The sequence below is a fragment of the Salvelinus namaycush genome, chromosome 13 (genome assembly GCF_016432855.1).
Source record: "Salvelinus namaycush isolate Seneca chromosome 13, SaNama_1.0, whole genome shotgun sequence".
NCBI classification, from domain to species: Eukaryota; Metazoa; Chordata; class Actinopteri; order Salmoniformes; family Salmonidae; genus Salvelinus; species Salvelinus namaycush.
In genome coordinates this window covers 44,360,081-44,386,582 of record NC_052319.1, presented here as the reverse complement: position 1 = coordinate 44,386,582, position 26,502 = coordinate 44,360,081, and the positions used below count along the sequence as shown (strand labels likewise).

At 45.9% G+C, this 26,502-nt stretch overlaps 1 protein-coding gene across 1 annotated transcript in view; it reads left to right on the top strand.

Annotated features, from left to right (window-relative positions):
• The window catches only part of LOC120058147 (syntaxin-binding protein 5-like), a 129,686-nt gene that overhangs the window by 67,079 nt on the left and 36,105 nt on the right, over window positions 1–26,502 (top strand). Inside the window, exon 45 of the mRNA XM_039006614.1 lies at window positions 14,422–14,604. Coding sequence (XP_038862542.1) covers window positions 14,422–14,604 — 183 coding nt within the window. The remainder of the gene's footprint in view (window positions 1–14,421; window positions 14,605–26,502) is intronic.

Sequence of the window (26,502 nt, the reverse complement as noted above, 5' to 3'; positions counted from 1 at the left end):
CCCTGCTGTCCCTGTCCAGTATCTCCACAGTCTATCGGGTATCAACCCTGCTGTCCCTGTCCAGTATCTCCCCAGTCTATAGGGTTTCAACCCTGCTGTCCCTGTCCAGTATCTCCACAGTCTATAGGGTTTCAACCCTGCTGTCCCTGTCCAGTATCTCCACAGTCTATAGGGTTTCAACCCTGCTGTCCCTGTCTAGTATCTCCACAGTCTATAGGGTATCAACCCTGCTGTCCCTGTCCAGTATCTCCACAGTCTATAGGGTATCAACCCTGCTGTCCCTGTCCAGTATCTCCACAGTCTATCGGGTATCAACCCTGCTGTCCCTGTCCAGTATCTCCCCAGTATATAGGATATTAGACCTGCTGTACCTGTCTAGTATCTCCCCAGTCTAAAGGGTATTAAACCTGCTGTCCCTGTCCAGTATCTCCCCAGTCTATAGGGTATCAACCCTGCTGTCCCTGTCCTGTATCTCCCCAGTATATAGGATATTAGACCTGCTGTACCTGTCTAGTATATCCCCAGTCTAAAGGGTATTAAACCTGCTGTCCCTGTCCAGTATCTCCCCAGTCTATAGGGTATTAAACCTGCTGTCCCTGTCCTGTATCTCCCCAGTATATAGGATATTAGACCTGCTGTACCTGTCTAGTATCTCCCCAGTCTAAAGGGTATTAAACCTGCTGTCCCTGTCCAGTATCTCCCCAGTCTATAGGGTATCAACCCTGCTGTCCCTGTCCAGTATCTCCCCAGTCTATAGGGTATCAACCCTGCTGTCCCTGTCCAGTATCTCCACAGTCTATAGGGTATCAACCCTAATGTCCCTGTCCAGTATCTCCCTAGTCTATAGGGTTTCAACCCTGCTGTCCCTGTCCAGTATCTCCCCAGTCTATAGGGTATCAACCCTGCTGTCCCTGTCCAGTATCTCCCCAGTCTATAGGGTATCAACCCTGCTGTCAATGTCCAGTATCTCCACAGTCTATAGGGTATCAACCCTGCTGTCCCTGTCCAGTATCTCCACAGTCTATAGGGTATCAACCCTGCTGTCCCTGTCCAGTATCTCCACAGTCTATCGGGTATCAACCCTGCTGTCCCTGTCCAGTATCTCCCCAGTCTATAGGGTATCAACCCTGCTGTCCCTGTCCAGTATCTCCCCAGTCTATAGGGTATCAACCATGCTGTCCCTGTCCAGTATCTCCCCAGTTTATAGGGTATCAACCCTGCTGTCAATGTCCAGTATCTCCCCAGTCTATAGGGTATTAACCCTGCTGTCCCTGTCCAGTATCTCCCCAGTCTATAGGGTATCAACCCTGCTGTCCCTGTCCAGTATCTCCCCAGTCTATAGGGTATCAACCATGCTGTCCCTGTCCAGTATCTCCCCAGTTTATAGGGTATCAACCCTGCTGTCAATGTCCAGTATCTCCCCAGTCTATAGGGTATTAACCCTGCTGTCCCTGTCCAGTATCTCCCCAGTCTATAGGGTATTAACCCTGCTGTCCCTGTCCAGTATCTCCCCAGTCTATAGGGTATCAACCCTGCTGTCCCTGTCCAGTATCTCCCCAGTATATAGGATATTAGACCTGCTGTACCTGTCTAGTATCTCCCCAGTCTAAAGGGTATTAAACCTGCTGTCCCTGTCCAGTATCTCCCCAGTCTATAGGGTATCAACCCTGCTGTCCCTGTCCTGTATCTCCCCAGTATATAGGATATTAGACCTGCTGTACCTGTCTAGTATCTCCCCAGTCTAAAGGGTATTAAACCTGCTGTCCCTGTCCAGTATCTCCCCAGTCTATAGGGTATTAAACCTGCTGTCCCTGTCCTGTATCTCCCCAGTATATAGGATATTAGACCTGCTGTACCTGTCTAGTATCTCCCCAGTCTAAAGGGTATTAAACCTGCTGTCCCTGTCCAGTATCTCCCCAGTCTATAGGGTATCAACCCTGCTGTCCCTGTCCAGTATCTCCCTAGTCTATAGGGTTTCAACCCTGCTGTCCCTGTCCAGTATCTCCCCAGTCTATAGGGTATCAACCCTGCTGTCCCTGTCCAGTATCTCCCCAGTCTATAGGGTATCAACCCTGCTGTCAATGTCCAGTATCTCCACAGTCTATAGGGTATCAACCCTGCTGTCCCTGTCCAGTATCTCCACAGTCTATAGGGTATCAACCCTGCTGTCCCTGTCCAGTATCTCCACAGTCTATCGGGTATCAACCCTGCTGTCCCTGTCCAGTATCTCCCCAGTCTATAGGGTATCAACCCTGCTGTCCCTGTCCAGTATCTCCCCAGTCTATAGGGTATCAACCATGCTGTCCCTGTCCAGTATCTCCCCAGTTTATAGGGTATCAACCCTGCTGTCAATGTCCAGTATCTCCCCAGTCTATAGGGTATTAACCCTGCTGTCCCTGTCCAGTATCTCCCCAGTCTATAGGGTATTAACCCTGCTGTCCCTGTCCAGTATCTCCCCAGTCTATAGGGTATCAACCCTGCTGTCCCTGTCCAGTATCTCCCCAGTCTATAGGGTATTAACCCTGCTGTCCCTGTCCAGTATCTCCCCAGTCTATAGGGTATCAACCCTGCTGTCCCTGTCCAGTATCTCCCCAGTCTATAGGGTATCAACCCTGCTGTCCCTGTCCAGTATCTCCCCAGTCTATAGGGTATCAACCCTGCTGTCCCTGTCCAGTATCTCCACAGTCTATAGGGTATCAACCCTGCTGTCCCTGTCCAGTATCTCCACAGTCTATAGGGTATCAACCCTGCTGTCCCTGTCCAGTATCTCCCCAGTCTATAGGGTATTAACGCTGCTGTCCCTGTCCAGTATCTCCCCAGTCTATAGGGTATTAACCCTGCTGTCCCTGTCCAGTATCTCCCCAGTCTATAGGGTATCAACCCTGCTGTCCCTGTCCAGTATCTCCCCAGTCTATAGGGTATTAACCCTGCTGTCCCTGTCCAGTATCTCCCCAGTCTATAGGATATTAGACCTGCTGTACCTGTCTAGTATCTCCCCAGTCTAAAGGGTATTAAACCTGCTGTCCCTGTCCAGTATCTCCCCAGTCTATAGGGTATCAACCCTGCTGTCCCTGTCCAGTATCTCCACAGTCTATAGGGTATCAACCCTAATGTCCCTGTCCAGTATCTCCCTAGTCTATAGGGTTTCAACCCTGCTGTCCCTGTCCAGTATCTCCCCAGTCTATAGGGTATCAACCCTGCTGTCCCTGTCCAGTATCTCCCCAGTCTATAGGGTATCAACCCTGCTGTCCCTGTCCAGTATCTCCCCAGTTTATAGGGTATCAACCCTGCTGTCAATGTCCAGTATCTCCACAGTCTATAGGGTATCAACCCTGCTGTCCCTGTCCAGTATCTCCCCAGTCTATAGGGTATCAACCCTGCTGTCCCTGTCCAGTATCGCCACAGTCTATAGGGTATCAACCCTAATGTCCCTGTCCAGTATCTCCCTAGTCTATAGGGTTTCAACCCTGCTGTCCCTGTCCAGTATCTCCCCAGTCTATAGGGTATCAACCCTGCTGTCCCTGTCCAGTATCTCCCCAGTCTATAGGGTATCAACCCTGCTGTCCCTGTCCAGTATCTCCCCAGTCTATAGGGTATTAACCCTGCTGTCCCTGTCTAGTATATCCCCAGTCTATAGGGTATCAACCCTGCTGTCCCTGTCCAGTATCTCCCCAGTCTATAGGGTATCAACCCTGCTGTCCCTGTCTAGTATCTCCACAGTCTATAGGGTATCAACCCTGCTGTCCCTGTCCAGTATCTCCACAGTCTATAGGGTATCAACCCTGCTGTCCCTGTCCAGTATCTCCACAGTCTATAGGGTTTCAACCCTGCTGTCCCTGTCCAGTATCTCCACAGTCTATAGGGTATCAACCCTGCTGTCCCTGTCCAGTATCTCCCCAGTCTATAGGGTTTCAACCCTGCTGTCCCTGTCTAGTATCTCCACAGTCTATAGGGTATCAACCCTGCTGTCCCTGTCCAGTATCTCCACAGTCTATAGGGTATCAACCCTGCTGTCCCTGTCCAGTATCTCCACAGTCTATCGGGTATCAACCCTGCTGTCCCTGTCCAGTATCTCCACAGTCTATAGGGTATCAACCCTGCTGTCCTTGTCCAGTATCTCCCCAGTCTATAGGGTATTAAACCTGCTGTCCCTGTCCTGTATCTCCCCAGTATATAGGATATTAGACCTGCTGTACCTGTCTAGTATCTCCCCAGTCTAAAGGGTATTAAACCTGCTGTCCCTGTCCAGTATCTCCCCAGTCTATAGGGTATCAACCCTGCTGTCCCTGTCCTGTATCTCCCCAGTATATAGGATATTAGACCTGCTGTACCTGTCTAGTATCTCCCCAGTCTAAAGGGTATTAAACCTGCTGTCCCTGTCCAGTATCTCCCCAGTCTATAGGGTATTAAACCTGCTGTCCCTGTCCTGTATCTCCCCAGTATATAGGATATTAGACCTGCTGTACCTGTCTAGTATCTCCCCAGTCTAAAGGGTATTAAACCTGCTGTCCCTGTCCAGTATCTCCCCAGTCTATAGGGTATCAACCCTGCTGTCCCTGTCCAGTATCTCCCCAGTCTATAGGGTATCAACCCTGCTGTCCCTGTCCAGTATCTCCACAGTCTATAGGGTATTAACCCTGCTGTCAATGTCCAGTATCTCCACAGTCTATAGGGTATTAAACCTGCTGTCCCTGTCCAGTATCTCCCCAGTCTATAGGGTATTAACCCTGCTGTCAATGTCCAGTATCTCCACAGTCTATAGGGTATTAAACCTGCTGTCCCTGTCCAGTATCTCCCCAGTCTATATGATATTAAACCTGCTGTCCCTGTCTAGTATCTCCCCAGTCTATAGGGTATCAACCCTGCTGTCCTTGTCCAGTATCTCCCCAGTCTATAGGGTATTAAACCTGCTGTCCCTGTCCTGTATCTCCCCAGTATATAGGATATTAGACCTGCTGTACCTGTCATGACTCCCACTCTGCCTGACCCAGCCATTTATCTACAATTCTCCTGAGAATAAATGAAGCACATCGGAGCAAGGTTATTCTCTCTAAAGTGCCCGTGTTGGTGGTGTGTAATGTGCGTAGTTATGTGGAATAGGTCAGGGTTGTCCTATCTATTATCTGGTCCCCTCTCTTCTATTAAATGCAGAGATGGAGAGATGGAGAGAGAGGGAGAGAATATGATATAGCTCCACTGTGATACTACAAAGGGACAGAGAAAATAAATGATGAAGTGTGTGAAGAATGCCACATGTATGTAGGGAGAAAACGAGGTGGAATGTGAAAGGTAGAACATGGGGGATATCAGAGGTAGGATAGAAGAGATGGAACCCAGATCTTGTTAAGCATCCACCATCAACTCTCTCCCCTCTCTGCCATGTCAATAAAGAGGTCTCCTCCCTCCTCCTGCCGTCTCACCGCTCCACACCGGGACTCATCCACTTTTTTTCCGTTAAGCCCTGTAATTGGGCCTGCTCATATTCCTCCGTTCCTTCCTCCCTTTTCTTACGTTGTTGTTTGTTTACATTTTTATTGTTTTTTTTGTGTTGTCTGGGTTTCTGCTCTCCTGGCCGTTGCAGTCGATGCTGCTGCTGATGGTAGTACCTGCCCTGTTATGTAGTCTGGGGCGAGTCGTGAGGTTGGGCAAATAAGCTGAAATGTCAGAGAGTGTCTCTGAGCAAGCAGGATACATTTAGAGGCGAGACTCCAAGAGAAGAGAGGAGATGTGCTGGGGGCGTCCCGGAGCTCCCTGTGCAGAAGCCACCTACCTGGGCTGGATATGTCTGCTGTTATCTCCTATAATGAGAGAGCGGCTGGGATCAATATTTACACCACACTTACACACCAAGTTTGAAAACGAATCTAGTCGCCGTACTATTTCACGAGGAGTCGAGAGAATGTGAGATTGAGTTTGGAAAGGTGAGAGAGCAACAGTAAAGTAAGAAAGTACATAAAGTTAGTTACCCACGTCTGGAATCGATACCTTTTCGAAGAACACTCTGTTTAAAGGTGGTGCTGGTTGGTTTTGACCAGAGTGTGGACTGGACTACCTGCTGTGAAGAAATTCCTAGTATAAATGCTAACAACAGGTGTTACTGTACCTGTATCATCAATTACACCATTTCGTCTAGTTTTGAGGGTTTGTGATGTTGACTGGTGTTAGTAGTTGTCTACGTAATGATAGTAGCAGTAGTAGTTTTTTGTTACAGAGGCTGTTTTTTTTGTTGCACTGTAGTCTTACCTTATCACACAAGTTTGTATTGGTATCTTCATAATCAACTGTCATCAATGTACCAGCTCGTCTCAATGCTCCCATTTTTGTTTTGTTTTGTCCCTCCTTATGTGTTCTGTTGGATTTCTTCCAGGTCCCTACCCAAGCTCCCTTCACTATGTACCTCGTTCCATGCCTGAGCCCGTGGCCAGTCTGAGAGCCAACCACTGCAGTCCAGTCTTTTACTTACTGGACAATGGTAAGAGGAGGGACCAGGAGGGACCAGGGAAACCTGTCCGTCTCATATCCCACCGCTGGGGGAGTGTGGGTGGGCCGAGGGGAGGTGTTGGGGGTAGGAAGAATGGTTTGGGGAGGAGGGTTGGTTGTGTTTGGATACTAGCATATGAGGTGTGTTCCTAGACTTGTCTGTCCTGACTTTAACATTGTGATCCATGCATCTGTAACTTATAGGCGTTGTTGCATTGTCTCTGCCCCAGCTATAGGGTCAATGTGTGTTTTGTGCTGGGTCTGGTCTCATGGTGTTGTTGCATTGTCTCTGCCCCAGCTGTAGGGGTCAATGTGTGTTTTGTGCTGGGTCTGGTCTCATGGTGTTGTTGCATTGTCTCTGCCCCAGCCGTAGGGGTCAATGTGTGTTTTGTGCTGGGTCTGGTCTCATGGTGTTGTTGCATTGTCTCTGCCCCAGCCGTAGGGGTCAATGTGTGTTTTGTGCTGGGTCTGGTCTCATGGTGTTGTTGCATTGTCTCTGCCCCAGCTATAGGGTCAATGTGTGTTTTGTGCTGGGTCTGGTCTCATGGTGTTGTTGCATTGTCTCTGCCCCAGCCGTAGGGGTCAATGTGTGTTTTGTGCTGGGTCTGGTCTCATGGTGTTGTTGCATTGTCTCTGCCCCAGCCGTAGGGGTCAATGTGTGTTTTGTGCTGGGTCTGGTCTCATGGTGTTGTTGCATTGTCTCTGCCCCAGCCGTAGGGGTCAATGTGTGTTTTGTGCTGGGTCTGGTCTCATGGTGTTGTTGCATTGTCTCTGCCCCAGCCGTAGGGGTCAATGTGTGTTTTGTGCTGGGTCTGGTCTCATGGTGTTGTTGCATTGTCTCTGCCCCAGCTGTAGGGGTCAATGTGTGTTTTGTGCTGGGTCTGGTCTCATGGTGTTGCATCCGTCATCAGCCGTGCTTCTGAGGCAGGCAGGGGAGGACGCTCCTCCCTAACTCTTCAGCACCTTTGCCATCCATCCATCCATGTTGTTGTTGATGTTATGATGTTGTTGTTATGTTGTTGTTGTTATGTTGATGTTATCTTGATGGTGGCATGCTGTTGTTGTTATGTTGTTGTTGTTACATTGTTGTTATTATGTTGTTGTTGTTATGCTGATGGTGTCATGTTGTTGTTGTTATGATGTTGTTGTTATGTTGATGTTATGTTGATGTTATGTTGTTGTTATGTTGTTGATGTTGTTACGTTGTTGTTATTATGTTTATGTTATGTTGTTGTTATGTTGTTGTTGTTGTTATGTTGTTATTGTTTTTATGTTATTGCTGTTGTTGTTTTGATGTTGTTGTTGTTGTTGTTGTTATGTTGTTATTGTTTTTATGTTGTTGCTGTTGTTGTTTTGATGTTGTTGTTGTTATGTTATTGTTTTTATGTTGTTGCTGTTGTTGTTTTGATGTTGTTGTTATGTTGTTATTGTTTTTATGTTATTACTGTTGTTGTTTTGATGTTGTTGTTGTTGTTTTTGTTGTTATGTTCTAACTGCATGGACTCCGTGATGTTGCAGTAACTAAGGCTTCAGCTTGCTGTAGGAATATATTAGGGAGAAGAACACTATCTCTCGCTTTACTCTGTTTGTATTCACCATAACATGGATGTTACAGGCAATCAGGGCATTTAAGACGATATCCAGTACCTTTCTATTTTTCCTTCACTGAGAAATACGAACTGACCTTTCATTGGGCAACAGGTTAATGTTTAACATAATTATGTCCCCAAATATGTAAATACTGTCATTTGTTAAAAGTCATTGTTAGCATAGTGCACAGTTCCGCTGTTTGAGCTGATAAATGGCGTGGATAATTCCACCATGCTATGGGAGAGAGAGCTGTCATTCCATCATTGTATTCCTCTGTTGCTACACAATTATGCTGCTATGCATCATGGATGCAGCATCTGGTCGCTGTTAGTGCTTACACACACACCACACACACACACAGTTTTGTATTGCTATCCTTGTGAGGAGCAAAGAATTCATTCACTTCCAAGATCCTATTTTCCCTAACCCCTAACCCTTAATCTAACCCTAACCTTAACGCTTAACCTAACCATAACCCTAAACTTAACCCTAAGCCTAAACCCCTAACCCTAAAACTATACCTAACTCTAACTCCTAACCGTAACCCCTAACCCTAACCTTAATTCTAACCCTAACCTTAATTCCAACCCTAACCCTAATTGTAAACCTAACCCCCAAGCCTAAAATAGCATTTTTCCTTGTGGGGACCCGGCAAAATCCCCACTTGTCTGATTTTGTCCCCACTTGTCTGAATTTTCCTTGTTTTACTATCATTGTGAGGACTTCTGGTGCCCACACGGATAGTTAAACCAACACACACACACACACAAATAATTTAATGAATATCCACACTAATCTGATAGGCTTTACCGGTAAGCCTGAAATACATTTTATTGATCTTGCAATTCAATTATGCCACTATATCACAGCAATTTCCTCACAAGCACCACACAAGGGGAACATTTAATGTACATCAAAATCCATTTTGATTTCTGTTTTCCCGACAGGACAATTTACAATAAACAACACCACTTTGTATTCTACTTTAGCAGTACCAATTTGCCCCTACTTCAAGTCAATGAAAGATGATGGAATTCAATTTGAGACTTTAATATATTATCTGTAAAACAGTGTTATTTTGTGGTCCATAGGCATGTATTACATTTCAAAGATCGAATGTCCTGGATTCCACTTATACATGGTGCCATGAAACATCTGATCTGCTAGCTTGACCCAAACCACATGGTGCCATGAAACAACTGATCTGCTAGCTTGACCCAAACCACATGGTGCCATGAAACAACTGATCTGCTAGCTTGACCCAAAACACCTGGTGCCATGAAACAACTGATCTGCTAGCTTGACCCAAAACACCTGGTGCCATGAAACAACTGATCTGCTAGCTTGACCCAAACCACATGGTGCCATGAAACAACTGATCTGCTAGCTTGACCCAAACCACATGGTGCCATGAAACAACTGATCTGCTAGCTTGACCCAAACCACATGGTGCCATGAAACAACTGATCTGCTAGCTTGACCCAAACCACATGGTGCCATGAAACAACTGATCTGCTAGCTTGACCCAAAACACCTGGTGCCATGAAACAACTGATCTGCTAGCTTGACCCAAACCACATGGTGCCATGAAACAACTGATCTGCTAGCTTGACCCAAACCACATGGTGCCATGAAACAACTGATCTGCTAGCTTGACCCAAACCACATGGTGCCATGAAACAACTGATCTGCTAGCTTGACCCAAACCACATGGTGCCATGAAACAACTGATCTGCTAGCTTGACCCAAAACACCTGGTGCCATGAAACAACTGATCTGCTAGCTTGACCCAAACCACATGGTGCCATGAAACAACTGATCTGCTAGCTTGACCCAAACCACATGGTGCCATGAAACAACTGATCTGCTAGCTTGAACCAAACCACATGGTGCCATGAAACAACTGATCTGCTAGCTTGACCCAAAACACCTGGTGCCATGAAACAACTGATCTGCTAGCTTGACCCAAAACACCCGGTCCCATGAAACAACTGATCTGCTAGCTTGACCCAAAACACATGGTGCCATGAAACATCTGATCTGCTAGCTTGCCCCAACACACCTGATGCCACATGGAGGCGGTTGGTAGCCTAGTGGTTAGAGCGTTGGGCCAGTAACCGAAAAGTTGCTGGTTTGAATGCCCGAGCTGACAAGGTAAAAATATGTAATTCTGCACCTGAGCAAAGCAATTAGTTCCCTGGGTGCCGAAGACGTAGATGTCGATTATGGCAGCCCCCCCGCACCTCTCTGATTCAGAGGGGTTGGGTTAAATGTGGAAGACACATTTCAGTTAAATGCATTCAGTTGTACAACTGACTAGGTACCCCCTTTTCATTCAGTTGTACAACTGACTAGGTATCCCCCTTTTCCCAATGAAATAACTGCACTTTCCCATATCTGCTAGCTTGCCCCAAAACACATTCTGCCATGAAACATTGCTTTACCGAGATTGGTTTGAGAACAATGAGGTGTTTCCTGATGTTGCCATTCTTACAACACCCAGCAGTATCATTATCCAACAATCCTAAACCAGTGTCCTCATAGTATGTCCTTTGAATCAACTGAGGAAAAAATAATTACCATTTCTCTCAACATGTGATTTTGCAGTTCTGTATCTACTGCAAAATGTTGACCTATCTGGTTTCTTTCCAATCTGTTTGATTGCGTTTGTGTTGCTCGTGGTGAGTTCCCCGTTTATTTCTGCTTCTTATGCCTCCAGGCCTTCTAGCGAACGTTGACAGCCTGACTTTGACATGTTAGACATTTAGAGGGAACTTACAGTTAGTGTATTCATCTTAAGATAACTAGGTGGGACAAACACATTTCTCAGTCATAGTAAGTAAATGTTTTACTTCATAAAATAATGTAGCTACTGTATCAGCAAAGTCAGGGCTAGTATGGAGGAGACAAAACAGGTTTGAAATGGCTTTAGGGTTTTTTCTGGACTTTATAGAGGAGTGAGACAGAGTTTAATTAAGTGCCTATTAAGATTGAATAAGATGATAGTAAACCTACCTCTTTTATATTTGTATTTGTCCTCAACCTTGATAGCTAATAAAAAATTGTATTTAAAAAAAAAAAGTCTTCCAATCAGTGAAAATTCAATTTTACATGAATGCAGTGGAAAAATATCTTTATCAACTGTGATCACAGCCTTTTTTAGTATATTATTATGGTAATGTGTGTACTGTAGTTTGTTCTAGTTGATTGTAGATAGTTATCTGACCAGTGCGTATGAGTGTGGGGGTACAGTGCCATTTTTCCCAATGTGGATCCGTTTCCTTTAGACTGTGCCAGGTCAAACCAGTGATTTGCAGCTCCAACCATGATGATAACTGCTAGCCAGACACACGGTGGCGTAGTTATGTGGCACATTCATTGGCTCTTATACACTACAGTTATCCCCAGTTTCCAAGCCCTGTATTGCCCTGGTACAGCCTGCTGTGAAACTGGGCTGCAGGTGCACGTGGACTGGGTGGCACCACAGAGTCTTTCATCCTCACTTAGGAAGTCAAACAGATAGGCCCATTGATGCTTAACAAGGGGGTTGTAGTTTAACACTGTGCCAACTCACATTATGAAACAGTTCTCAACCAGGATTCCTCCCTACAGGCCGCCCTGTAGGCACAACATGACTGCCGATCTGAGGTGTAACAGTGCTTCAATGGGAGCTGTCAGTCAATATGCAGCCAAAGTTTGTTTACTTGACTGTCAACACATGAACGTGGCAGAGCGCTCTGCTGTAACACAGACGTCCGCTCCACATAATTCCTCTCCAAAGAATTCCAGTCCACAATATTCCTCTCCACAGTATTCCTCTCCACAGTATTACTCTCCACAGTATTCCAGTCCACAGTATTCCTCTCCACAGTATTCCTCTCCACAGTATTCCTCTCCACAGTATTACTCTCCACAGTATTACTCTCCACAGTATTCCAGTCCACAGTATTCCTCTCCACAGTATTCCTCTCCACAGTATTCCTCTCCACAGTATTACTCTCCACAGTATTACTCTCCACAGTATTCCTCTCCACAGTATTACTCTCCACAGTATTCCTCTCCACAGTATTCCAGTCCACAGTATTCCTCTCCACAGTATTCCTCTCCACAGTATTCCTCTCCACAGTATTCCTCTCCACAGTATTCCTCCCCACAGTATTCATCTCCACAGAACTCCTCTCCACAGTACTCCTTTCCACAGAATTCCTCTCCAAGGTCGGTAGCCTAGTGGTTAGAGCGTTGGGCCAGTAACTGAAAGGTTGCTGGATCGAATCCCTGAGCTGACAAGGTAGAAATCTGTTGATCTACCCCTGAGCAAGGCAGTTAACCCACTGTTCCCCGGGCGCCGTGGATGTCGATTAAGGCGGCCCCCTACACCTCTCTGATTCAGAAGGGTTAAATGCGGAAGACACATTTCATTTGAAGGCATTCAGTTGTACCACTGACTAGGTATTTGCCTTTCCCTCTGATTTCCACTCCAAAGTATTCATGTATTCCTCTCCACAGTATTAATGTATTCCTCTCCACAGTATTCATGTATTCCTCTCCACAGTATGCATGTATTACTCTCCACAGTATTCCTCTCCACAGTATTCATGTATTCCTCTCCACAGTATTCCTCTCCACAGTATTCATGTATTCCTCTCCACAGTATTCATGTATTCCTCTCCACAGTATTCATGTATTCCTCTCCACAGTATTCATGTATTTTTCTCCACAGAATTATTTCCACAGTATTCCTTTCCACAGTATTCTTCTCCACAGTATTCCTCTCCACAGTATTCATGTATTCCCCTCCACAGTATTCCTCTCCACATTATTCCTCTTCAGTATCAACCAACTGTAGTAGAATATTGATTCACTTTGGAATCCACCCGAAGGTCTATGATTTCTTTAATATTTGAAGTTCTGCACCACTCCTGATGCTGGTCTGCTGAACACCTTGCTGGTCATTGATAACCCAACTGTTCTTCTCAAAAGTAAGATAAAGTTTGGTTCAGATGGTGTGAAACCCTCTCAATGCCACATCAAAGGACAAAGATGGAGAGGATGAAAGACTCTTATCCTGTTCAATGCCGGATCTTACTGAATGTTCTCTAACATCACTTGTTTATCTTAGCTAGTTATTTTCATCAATATTCCTTTTGATATTTTTTTTTTTTTTTTTGGCACAGATGAATTAAATCTTCTCCTTCTATGTAGACTATTTCTGTATCCAACGTTCTCTCTCCCTCTTGAGTCTAAGCCGGAGGGGGGGGGTTCTACTTAGCTAACTTATGGAATTGTTTTAAGATGGTCATATCAAGGGGTTTCTGAGTGGTGCAGCGGTCTAAGGCACTTGCTTCACAGTGCTTCAGGCGTCACTACAGACCCGGTTTCGGCCGTGACTGCGAGACGCATGAGGCGGCGCACAATTGTCCCAGCGTCTTCCCGGGTTAGGAGAACGTTTAGCCGGCCGGGATTTCCTTATCCCATCGCGCTCTAGCGACTCCTTGTGAGGCTGGCTACCCGGGTTTAATTGAGCAGTGTGTCAAAAAGCAGTGCAACTTGGCAGAGTCGTGTTTCAGAGGACGCATGGCTCTGGACCTTTGCCTCTCCAGAGTCCGTAGGGGAGTTGCAGCGATGAGACAAGACTGTAACTATCAAATCACGAAAAAAGGGGGATAAAAGTTACAACAACAACAAAAAGTAATATCAAGGATCATTTAGCTATTGGATTTAGAGTTTTATGAACCCTTAAGGTATAATAAATACATATATACAGTATATATAAAAAATATTTGATGAAACATTGAATTTGGCCATACTGCTATTAGCCAATAGAAACACATTCTATCTGGACAAACAGATAGTCTCATAAAATATCAAAAGGAACTTTGTACTGAACATCTGACATGTTCAAGTTCATGAGAGACTCGCCTTTCCACAGAGGGGTTCTAGTAGTTTGTGGGCCAAACCATTCGGACACTACAGAGACGTTTTCGTGAGAAGCCCGATTTTTCGGGATGTCTCATGGTCTGACAAACATCGCTCTAGCTATGCCAACTTTCACCTCAAATACGAAAGGGTGACATCAGTTTAATTGAGACGCTGCCCATACAGAACAAACAGATATCTCTAGCTTAAAGTGTTGGATTTTGATGGGGATTATTTTTAATGCTGATTTCATTTTCGCAGGACATCAACTCTAGGGGGTTAACTATAATTCACTAACTCTCTCTTTAACTATGAATCACTAACTTAACTCTAATTCACCAACTCTTTCTCTCATCCTGTCCTTATCGTAGACTTTTCTCATCTCTCCGTTTTGTTTTCTTGAAGTTGATGGCTAATACTTTGTCTTTGTTGCAGATCATGTCAATGGACATTGCACTAGCCCCACCTCGCAGCCATGCTCCGTGGGGAAGTCTCGCATTCCAGGGGCTCCTGAGGGCCCGCGGCTCACCCGGAGAGGGCCCGGCCGACCACCCTTCCGCAAGGCCCAGTCCGCCGCTTGCATGGAGATCTCTTTGCCTGTTCCCTCCATCACGGAAGGTGTGTGCTTGTCTCCTTCCCCTTGACCTAAACCCTCCTCCTACCCTCCTCATCCTCCCCTCTTAAGTGCATGTCTACCAGTCATCAACAGGTAGGGGGTTGGTGGGGTGGTGCTTGGTGGGTTTTGTTGCTGTGGTGCTTGGTGGTGGTTGGTGGGGGTTGGTGCGGTGGTGGTTGGTGGGGTGGTGCTTAGTGTGGGTTGGTGGTGGTTGGTGCAGTGGGGGTTGGTGAGGTGGTGGTTGGTGGGGTGTTGCTTGGTGGGGGTTGGTGCGGTGGGGGTTGGTGAGGTGTGGGTTGGTGGGGGTTGGTGAGGTGTGGGTTGGTGGGGGTTGATGGGTTGGTGGGGTGGGGGTTTGTGGGGTGATAAAACTGGGGGGAGGGGACAAAAATGCAATTTCAGAATGTGGTGGGGACATGACCCACCCCCCGTCCCCAGTGTAAGTTGCGCGCCCCTGTCTCCAGGTTTGACAAAACACCACTCAAGCTGTTTTACCTGTCACTGCAGATGCAGAAGTGCCCCATCGGGGATGCAGTGGATTGTGACGCATCGAATGCAGAAAAACGTATATCTCTAGCTCAAACGCTCAGGATGTTTTTATTATGCTAATTAGATTGGCGCGGACATCGACTTTAAACAGCTAATTGGCCGACAACGGCTCAATTACTTGAATTCCATGTATTTGTTTTTTTCCCCTGTGAGCTCAATTTGCATATTGCACAGTTGAACTGTCTGAACTGTGTGATTTGTATTTTTGGGAGTTGTAGTTTCCAACAGGCCAATACTCTACATAGTTTAGCACATACAATGTGATAATGAACTACAATGACCACAATCCATTGCGTATCTACTTATCCTGTCTGTGTTTCTTTTACTCCTGCTACAGAAGAGACAGAAAGAAATGTGTGATCGTGATTCTGAGGTGATATAGAGAGCAGCTGTTGCTTCCCAAGGTATCACTATCTGAAAATATGTGATCTAAATGATTGATAGTTTGGTATTCAGCAGAAATAAAAGTCTGCCTTATTTACTTTGAAGAACTACTAAAATAGTCAAATAATAAAGTCATCAAAATAAAATAAATGTAATATACACAACTCAAATATGTTATTAAAGTAAAGTAAATCAAGTATGTTTAATAAGTGATAAGCATGAATGGGATGTCACTGCCATCATGGGACTTATTCTGTGTTACAGCATTCAACCCAAATAATAAAAATCTAAAATTGAAAACCGTGATTATCTTTTAATAATCTAACCGAAACAGAATTGACCTCAAAAAACACGGATCGCTCAGGACCAACAGGTCTAACAGGTCTAACAGGACCAACAAATCTAACAGGACCAATAGGACCAACAGGACCAACAGCACTTACACCATGTGTTACTACACAAGCCATATTGTCCTTGAGATACTGTATCTTGTCACCATTCTGTACTAAATGTAATTTTTATTCACACATTTGGAACAACACAAATAAATATTCATAACTTTTAAAACTAAATAAATATAAATACATATACAAAAATAAGACTCCTAAATATCAACTTGAAGTAACAAAGACAAATAGAAACACATTTATGTTGATGTGGCACTAGAGCATCACTACATTACCCATCCCCCAACACCGTCAACCAAGACTACATTATCCATCCCCCAACACTGTCAACCAAGACTACATTACCCATCCCCCAACACTGTCAACCAAGACTACATTATCCATCCCCCAACACTGTCAACCAAGACTACATTACCCATCCCCCAACACCGTCAACCAGGAGTCAAGACTACATTACCCATCCCCCAACACCGTCAACCAAGAGTCAAGACTACATTACCCATCCCCCAACACTGTCAACCAAGACTACATTACCCAACCCCCAACACTGTCAACCAGGAGTCAAGACTACATTACCCAACCCCCAACACTGTCAACCAGGAGTCAAGACTACATTACCCATCCCCCAACACTGTCAACCAGGAGTCAAGACTACATTACCCATCCCCCAACACTGTCAACCAGGACTACATTACCCATCCCCCAACACTGTCAACCAAGAGTCAAGACTACATTACCCATCCCCCAACACTGTCAACCAAGACTACATTACCCAACCCCCAACACTGTCAACCAAGACTACATTACCCAACCCCCAACACTGTCAACCAGGAGTCAAGACTACATTACCCAACCCCCAACACTGTCAACCAGGAGTCAAGACTACATTACCCATCCCCCAACACTGTCAACCAGGAGTCAAGACTACATTACCCATCCCCCAACACTGTCAACCAGGAGTCAAGACTACATTACCCAACCCCCAACACTGTCAACCAGGAGTCAAGACTACATTACCCAACCCCCAACACTGTCAACCAAGACTACATTACCCAACCCCCAACACTGTCAACCAGGAGTCAAGACTACATTACCCAACCCCCAACACCGTCAACCAAGAGTCAAGACTACATTACCCATCCCCCAACACTGTCAACCAAGACTACATTACCCAACCCCCAACACTGTCAACCAGGAGTCAAGACTACATTACCCATCCCCCAACACTGTCAACCAGGAGTCAAGACTACATTACCCATCCCCCAACACCATCAACCAGGAGTCAAGACTACATTACCCATCCCCCAACACTGTCAACCAAGAGTCAAGACTACATAACCCATCCCCCAACACCGTCAACCAAGAGTCAAGACTACATTACCCATCCCCCAACACTGTCAACCAGGAGTCAAGACTACATTACCCATCCCCCAACACTGTCAACCAAGAGTCAAGACTACATTACCCATCCCCAAACACTGTCAACCAAGAGTCAAGACTACATTACCCAACCCCCAACACTGTCAACCAAGAGTCAAGACTACATTACCCATCCCCCAACACTGTCAACCAAGAGTGAAGACTACATTACCCAACCCCCAACACTGTCAACCAGGAGTCAAGACTACATTACCCATCCCCCAACACCGTCAACCAGGAGTCAAGACTACATTACCCATCCCCCAACACTTTCAACCAAGAGTCAAGACTACATTACCCAACCCCCAACACTGTCAACCAAGAGTCAAGACTACATTACCCATCCCCCAACACTGTCGACCAGGAGTCAAGACTACATTACCCATCCCCCAACACTGTCAACCAGGAGTCAAGACTACATTACCCATCCCCCAACACCGTCAACCAAGAGTCAAGACTACATTACCCATCCCCCAACACCGTCAACCAGGAGTCAAGACTACATTACCCATCCCCCAACACTGTCAACCAGGAGTCAAGACTACATTACCCATCCCCCAACACCGTCAACCAGGAGTCAAGACTACATTACCCATCCCCCACTACTGTCAACCAAGAGTCAAGACTACATTACCCATCCCCCACTACTGTCAACCAGGAGTCAAGACTACATTACCCATCCCCCAACAGTGTCAACCAGGAGTCAAGACTACATTACCCATCCCCCAACACTGTCAACCAGGAGTCAAGACTACATTACCCATCCCCCAACACTGTCAACCAGGAGTCAAGACTACATAAACCAACCCCCAACACTGTCGACCAGGAGTCAAGACTACATTACCCATCCCCCAACACTGTCAACCAGGAGTCAAGACTACATTACCCATCCCCCAACACTGTCAACCAAGAGTCAAGACTACATTACCCATCCCCCAACACTGTCAACCAGGAGTCAAGACTACATTACCCATCCCCCAACACTGTCAACCAAGAGTCAAGACTACATTACCCATCCCCCAACACTGTCAACCAAGAGTCAAGACTACATTACCCATCCCCCAACACTGTCAACCAAGAGTCAAGACTACATTACCCATCCCCCAACACTGTCAACCAAGAGTCAAGACTACATTACCCACCCCCCCAACACTGTCAACCAGGAGTCAAGACTACATTACCCATCCCCCAACACTGTCAACCAGGAGTCAAGACTACATTACCCATCCCCCAACACTGTCAACCAAGAGTCAAGACTACATTACCCATCCCCCAACACTGTCAACCAAGAGTCAAGACTACATTACCCATCCCCCAACACTGTCAACCAAGAGTCAAGACTACATTACCCATCCCCCAACACCGTCAACCAAGAGTCAAGACTACATGACCCATCCCCCAACACTGTCAACCAAGAGTCAAGACTACATTACCCATCCCCCAACACTGTCAACCAAGAGTCAAGACTACATTACCCATCCCCCAACACTGTCAACCAAGAGTCAAGACTACATTGCCCATCCCCCAACACTGTCAACCAGGAGTCAAGACTAAACCAATTCACCTTGGTGGTGTGCAGACTGGTTATATATTATTCTTAACGATTTTTTGCAGTAGTACTTTACAAAGTTAGAGGCGTGCTATTTGATAGATTCCCCCGTTCCCCCTACCTCGGGCTTCCAGTGGAGAGACCTGAGGTCAACCTACCCCCGCCCCCCTCCCCTACCTCGGGCTTCCAGTGGAGAGACCTGAGGTCAACCTACCCCCGCCCCCCTCCCCCTACCTCGGGCTTCCAGTGGAGAGACCTGAGGTCAACCTACCCCCGCCCCCCTCCCCCTACCTCGGGCTTCCAGTGGAGAGACCTGAGGTCAACCTACCCCCGCCCCCCACCCCTACCTCGGGCTTCCAGTGGAGAGACCTGAGGTCAACCTACCCCCGCCCCCCTCCCCTACCTCGGGCTTCCAGTGGAGAGACCTGAGGTCAACCTACCCCCGCCCCCCCGATTTTTTTTTGGTGCGGGCACCCGGCGCCGCCCATGTCGCCTATACCTAAATCCGCCACTGACTGTGTGTATCTACTGTGTGTATCTACTGCACCTAGGGGCGGCAGGTAGCCTAGTGGTTAGATCATTGGGCATGTAAATGAAAGGTGGCTGGATCGATTCTCCTAGCTGACAAGGTAAAACACTGTTGTTCTGACCCTGAACAAGGCAGTTAACCCACTGTTCCCCATTAGGATGTCATTGAAATAAGAATTTTTTCTTAACTGACTTGCCTGGTTAAAAATGTAAAGTGAATCTACTCTCTGTGGGTACTGTCTATGTAATATGAGTGTTTGACCAGTTGGTGTGTCACCTCACCTGTCTAACCCCCTCTAGGTGTTTCACCTGACTGTCCTCCACCTCACCTGTCTAAATCCCTCTAGGTGTTTCACCTGACTGTCCTCTACCTCACCTGTCTAACCCCCTCTAGGTGTGTCACCTGACTGTCCTCCACCTCACCTGTCTAACTCCCTCTAGGTGTTTCACCTGACTGTCCTCCACCTCACCTGTCTTACCCCCTCTAGGTGTTTCACCTGACTGTCCTGCACCTCACCTGTCTAACTCCCTCTAGGTGTGTCACCTGACTGTCCTCCACCTCACCTGTCTAACTCCCTCTAGGTGTTTCACCTGACTGTCCTGCACCTCACCTGTCTAACTCCCTCTAGGTGTGTCACCTGACTGTCCTCCACCTCACCTGTCTAACTCCCTCTAGGTGTGTCACCTGACTGTCCTCCACCTCACCTGTCTTACCCTCTCTAGGGGCTTGTGATTGTCATATGTGTGTCCCTTGTTACAGAGCGTAGGTATGTTTCATTGTTGTGCTCAAATGTGTCTCCAGGCAACCAGTCAGAAATAATATTAAATAGATGAAGACCTTATATTTGACAAACTGTCAAGTGGTGACATCTACTTTTCTCTGTTTCTTGTTGAGCCAAAACGTTTACCTCTCCGCTGCAAAACGCTGTGAGAGAAAATGGCTGCTATCAGGATGGATATCAACATGGAGTCATTATGTACAATCATTCCCCCATCAGTCAATCTTTGTTCACAGTCAGAACAGCTATAGAGAGCTATAGAGACTTACTGTATGTTCCACTTAGCCAAATTAGCTACGTGACCTTTTCTGTGACTTGTATCCCAACTGGCACCCTATTCCCTACATCCTTATCCCAGTCTGATGTTCCCACATGCTTCAAGAGGGCCACCAATGTTCCTGTTCCCAAGAAAGCTAAGGTAACTGAGCTAAACGACTATCGCCCCATAGCACTCAATTCCGTCATCACGAAGTGCTTTGAGAGACTAGTCAAGGACCATATCACCTCCGCCCTACCTGACACCCTAGACCCACTCCAATTTGCTTAACGCCCCAATAGGTCCACAGACGACGCAATCGCAACCGCACTGCACACTGCCCTAACCCATCTGGACAAGAGGAATAGCTATGTTAGATTGCTGTTCATCGATTACAGCTCAGCATTTAACACCATAGTACCCTCCAAACTCGTCATTAAGCTCGAGACCCTGGGTCTCAACCCCGCCCTGTGCAACTGGGTCCTGGACTTCCTGACGGGCCACTCCCAGGTGGTGAGGTTAGGAAACAACATCTCCACCTCGCTGATCCCCAATACTGGGGCCCAACAAGGGTGCGTTCTCAGCCCTCTCCTGTACTCCCTGTTCACCCACGACTGCGTGGCCATGCACGCTTCCAACTCAATTATCAAGTTTGCAGACGACTCTACAGTGGTAGGCTTGATTAACAACAACGGAAAGATGGCCTACAGGGAGGAGGTGATGTCAACAAAACAAAGGAGATGATAGTGGACTTCAGGAAACAACAGAGGAAGCACTCCCCTATCCACATCGACGGGACAGTATTGGAGAAGGTGGAAAGTTTTAAGTTCCTTGGCGTACATATCACACACATATGATGGTCCACCCACACAGACAGCGTGGTGAAGAAGTCACAACATCGCCTCTTCAACCTCAGGAAGCTGAAGAAATTTGGCTTGTCACCTAAAACCCTGACAAACTTTTACAGATGCGCAATCAAGAGCATCCTGTCGGGCTGTATCACCGCCTGGTACGGCAACTGCTCCGCCCACAATCGTAAGGCTCTCCAGAGGGTAGTGAGGTCTGCACAACGCATCACCGGGGGCAAACTACCTGCCCTCCAGGTCACCTACACAAACCGATGTCACAGGAAGGCCAAAAAGATCATCAAGGACAACAACCACCCGAGCCACTGCCTGTTCAAACTGCTATCAGCCAGAAAGCGAGGTCAGTGCAGGTGCATCAAAGCAGGAACAGAGAGACTGAAAAACAGCTTCTATCTCAAGGCCATCAGACTGTTAAACAGCCATCACTAACATTGAGTGACTGCTGCCAACATACTGACTCAACTCTCTAGTCACTTTAATAATTAAAAATTGGATGTAATAAATGTATCACTAGTCACTTTAAGCAATTCCCCTTTATAAAATATTTACATACCCTACATTACTCATCTCATATGTATATACTGTACTCTATACCATCTACTGTATCTTGCCTATGCCGCACGGCCATCGCTCATCCATATATTTATATGTACATATTCTTATTCATTCTTTTACATTTGTGTGTATTATGTAGTTGTTGTGAAATTGTTAGATATTTCCGCACGGTCGGAACTAGAAGCACAAGCATTTCGCTACACTCGCATTAACATCTGCTAACCATGTGTATGTGACCAATAAAATGTGATTTAGTGCATTACTTTTGACCAGGGATTATAGAAATCTGGTCAAAGATAGTGCACTATGTAGGGAATAGGTTGCCAGTTGGGACGCATGACTTACAGTATCTTGTCTAAAAGAAACATATTTGCCATTCAGCTCCTGGCCCTGTGATAACAACCCCTCTCAGTCAGGATAGAGTCAAACGTTTCCAGAACTCTGTCCGTCTTGTTAATCCTGAATGGCATGTGAGATCCACAAAGGTCGTTTTCTGCCCGGTAGATTCAGGTTGGCCAGTCTGCTGCCGAGGCGAGGTGAGACTCCGTGCAGCTGAACTAAATGGATGTTCAATATGCACTCACAGAGGCGATAATAGACCATTAAGACAGTGCCAAGCCATGTAACATAATGTTGCATGGTTTCATTGAACTCTGCCCTCCACTAAGCATTAGAGGGACATGTACTTTGCCTGTACTTAATAGTCACAGTTGTACAGCTCAGCTCAGTCACAGTGGTACAGCTCACATCTCAGCCCAGTCACAGTGGTACAGCTCAGCTCAGTCACAGTGTTACAGCTCACATCTCAGCTCAGTCACAGTGGTACATCTCACATCTCAGCTCAGTCACAGTGGTACAGCTCACACCTAAGCTCAGTCACAGTGGTACAGCTCACACCTAAGCTCAGTCACAGTGGTACAGCTCACAGCTAAGCTGTCACAGTGGTACAGCTCACATCTCAGCTCAGTCACAGTGGTACATCTCACCTCTCAGCTCAGTCACAGTGGTACATCTCACCTCTCAGCTCAGTCACAGTGGTACATCTCACCTCTCAGCTCAGTCACAGTGGTACAGCTCACATCTCAGCTCAGTCACAGTGGTACATCTCACATCTCAGCTCAGTCACAGTGGTACAGCTCACATCTCAACTCAGTCACAGTGGTACAGCTCACATCTCAGCTCAGTCACAATGGTACAGCTCACATCTCAGATCAGTCACAATGGTACAGCTCACATCTCAGCTCAGTCACAGTGGTACATCTCACCTCTCAGCTCAGTCACAGTGGTACATCTCACCTCTCAGCTCAGTCACAGTGGTACATCTCACCTCTCAGCTCAGTCACAGTGGTACAGCTCACATCTCAGCTCAGTCACAGTGGTACATCTCACATCTCAGCTCAGTCACAGTGGTACAGCTCACATCTCAACTCAGTCACAGTGGTACAGCTCACATCTCAGCTCAGTCACAATGGTACAGCTCACATCTCAGATCAGTCACAATGGTACAGCTCACATTTTAGCCCAGTCACAGTGGTACAGCTCCACTCAGTCACAGTGGTACAGCTCATCTCAGTCAGTGGTACAGCTCACATCTCAGCCCAGTCACAGTGGTACAGCTCACAGCTCATCTCAGTCAGTGGTACAGCTCACATCTCAGCTCAGTCACAGTCGTACAGCTCACATTTTCCCCAGTCACAGTGGTACAGCTCCACTCAGTCACAGGGGTACAGCTCACAGCTCATCTCAGTCAGTGGTACAGCTCACATCTCAGCTCAGTCACAGTGGTACAGCTCACATTTTCCCCAGTCACAGTGGTACAGCTCACATCTCAGCTCAGTCAGTCGTACAGCTCACATTTTCCCCAGTCACAGTGGTACAGCTCCACTCAGTCACAGGGGTACAGCTCACAGCTCATCTCAGTCAGTGGTACAGCTCACAGCTCAAGTAGTTGTTAAACTTGTTGTGCAGCTACAAGGCAATGCATACAGTTGAAGTCGGAAGTTTACATACACCTTAGCCAAATACATTTAAACATCAGTTTTTTACAATTCCTGATATTTAATGCTAGTAAAAATTCCCTGTTTTACGTCAGTTAGGATCACCACTTGATTTTAAGAATGTGAAATGTCAGAATAATAGTAGAGAGAATGATTTATTTCAGATGTACTTTCTTTCATCAAGTAGATTACTAAGAAAAGCTCATCCATTGTTTAAAAATGGCCTTTTTGCCTTTGTGCAGTTTGCCATGTCTCATTTTTTATTAATTTAAAATGATACTTTGAAAAAAGTATCTCTCTTTTTTAAACCAGCATTGCAGAGCTGGCTACACTTTCTATTTCATCCCCCTGAAAAGATAGAACAAATATTACAACAAATATTATGGCTGAACTCAAATGTGCTGGATGATAAAATACCTGTATTTATGGTAAATATGTTTTAAAATGGTATTTTGTTCTTAAATGATATTGTAAATTGGAATGGTAGAGTTATGTCCTTCATGGAGTTATCAGAATTGTACGGGAAGGTCTGCTCAATCCAAGAGTACAACCAATTGACTACAGCATTACCCCAAAAATGGAGGAGGCAGGTGGCAGCGGAAGGAGGTAGAGAACTGGTCTGTCTGCCCAATATAAGGTATCAAAACTGGCGGAGGAATAAAAATAGCATAAATAGGAAAGTATACCAGTTTCATTTGAGGACCAGGATGTTGACAACTGTGCCATACAGATTGCAAAATAGTTGGGAAGAGATTTTTGATGTACCGTTGGGAGATCTGTTACTGTTAGGAGATCTGGAGAGAATGGCTCAATAGATTACTAATATACAAATACTCTTAGTAAAAGTATTTATCTTCAACTCGCAGTCTGTGGATTCTATTCAATTAGATAGATTGAAATTGTACATTAAACATCACAGCATAGTTGAAAGATATGTGTTGCATAGAAGCCCAAAGTTGTTGGCCAGCAGAGATAGATGGGATGGGCTATGGAATTGGAAACAAGTGGGAGAGGAGTTGCTGTGCGGGAGATAGAATGATTGTCAAAGTAGAAAATTCAAAAAAGTCAATATAAAACATAATAAAAAGTAAGTTTGAATGACACTGAGGGACAGTGTTTTCACAACTAATGCCGGTTTGCCTGAGGCTGATGCCGTGCAGGTGTTTGTACACATGCAGATACACACACTCTCATTCACATTAACACAAGAACACATACACACCATGTGCCAGACAAACATACACAGTTGGCATTGCTGTTATGATTTTAGTTGTCCTTTGTTTTAAATGTATTATTTTGTTTTATTATTTTTGTGTATTGTTGTTTTCTGTTTTCTTCTGTCTTTTCCTTTTTTTCTCTTTAGTTCTCTTGGTTGTTGGTGCATTAGGGGGTTCTTGGGGGAATGGAATGAATTGTGTTTTACATTTTTCTTCTTGGTGGGGGGACTGTGGGTGGGGTCTCGAATGGTTGAGGGACAGCTATTGGAGAACTGTGGGGGAATCTTGGAGAGTTCGGGTTCACGTTTTTTGGCCTGGTGGTATATCTGTCAACGTGCCCTTGAGCAGGACATTGACCCTGGATGCTTCTGTGTGTCGCTCTGAATGGGAGTCTGTTGGATGACTGGTGTGATGTAGTTGTTGAGCGGCTTCATTGCAAGTATATTTTATGTTTCGAAAATTCAATACATTTAAAATAAAAATTAAAAATAAACAATGATTTCATCACATTCCCAGTGGGTCTGAAGTTTACATGAACTCAATTAGTATTTGGTAGCATTGCCTTTAAAAGTTTAACTTGGGTCAAATGTTGCGGGTAGCCTTCCACAAGCTTCCCGCAATAAATTGGGTGAATTTTGGCCCATTCCTCCTGACAGAGCTGGTGTAACTGAGTCAGGCTTGTAGGCCTCCTTGCTCTCAAGCGCTTTTTCAGTTCTGCCAACAAATGTTTTATAGGATTGAGGTCAGGGCTTTGCGATGGCCACTCCAATACCTTGACTTTGTTGTCCATAAGCCATTTTGCCACAACGTCGGAAGTATGCTTGGGGTCAATGTCCATTTGGAAGACCCATTTTGCGGCCAAGCTTTAACTTCCTGAATGATGTCTTGAGATGTTTTTTCAATATATACACATAATTTTCCTACATCATGATGCAATCTATTTTGTGAAGTGCACCAGTCATTCCTGCAGCAAAGCACCCCCACAACTTCCCCCGCAAAGCACCCCTGTGCTTCACGGTTAGGATGGTGTTCTTCGGCTTGCAAGCCTCCCCCTTTTTCCTCCAAATATAAGGATGGTCATTATGGCCAAATAGTTCTATTTTTGTTTCATCAGACCAGAGGACATTTCTCCAAAAAGTACAATCTTTGTCCACAGTTGCAGTTGCAAACCGTAGTCTGTCTTTTATATGGCAGTTTTGGAGCAGTGGCTTCTTCCTTGCTGAGTGGGCTTTCAGGTTATGTCGATATAGGAGGACTCGTTTTACTGTGGATATAGATACTTTTGTACTGGTTTCCTCCAGCCTCTTCACAAGGACCTTTGCTGTTGTTCTGGGATTGATTTGCACTTTTCGTACCAAAGTACGTTCATCTCTAGGAGACAGAACACGTCTCCT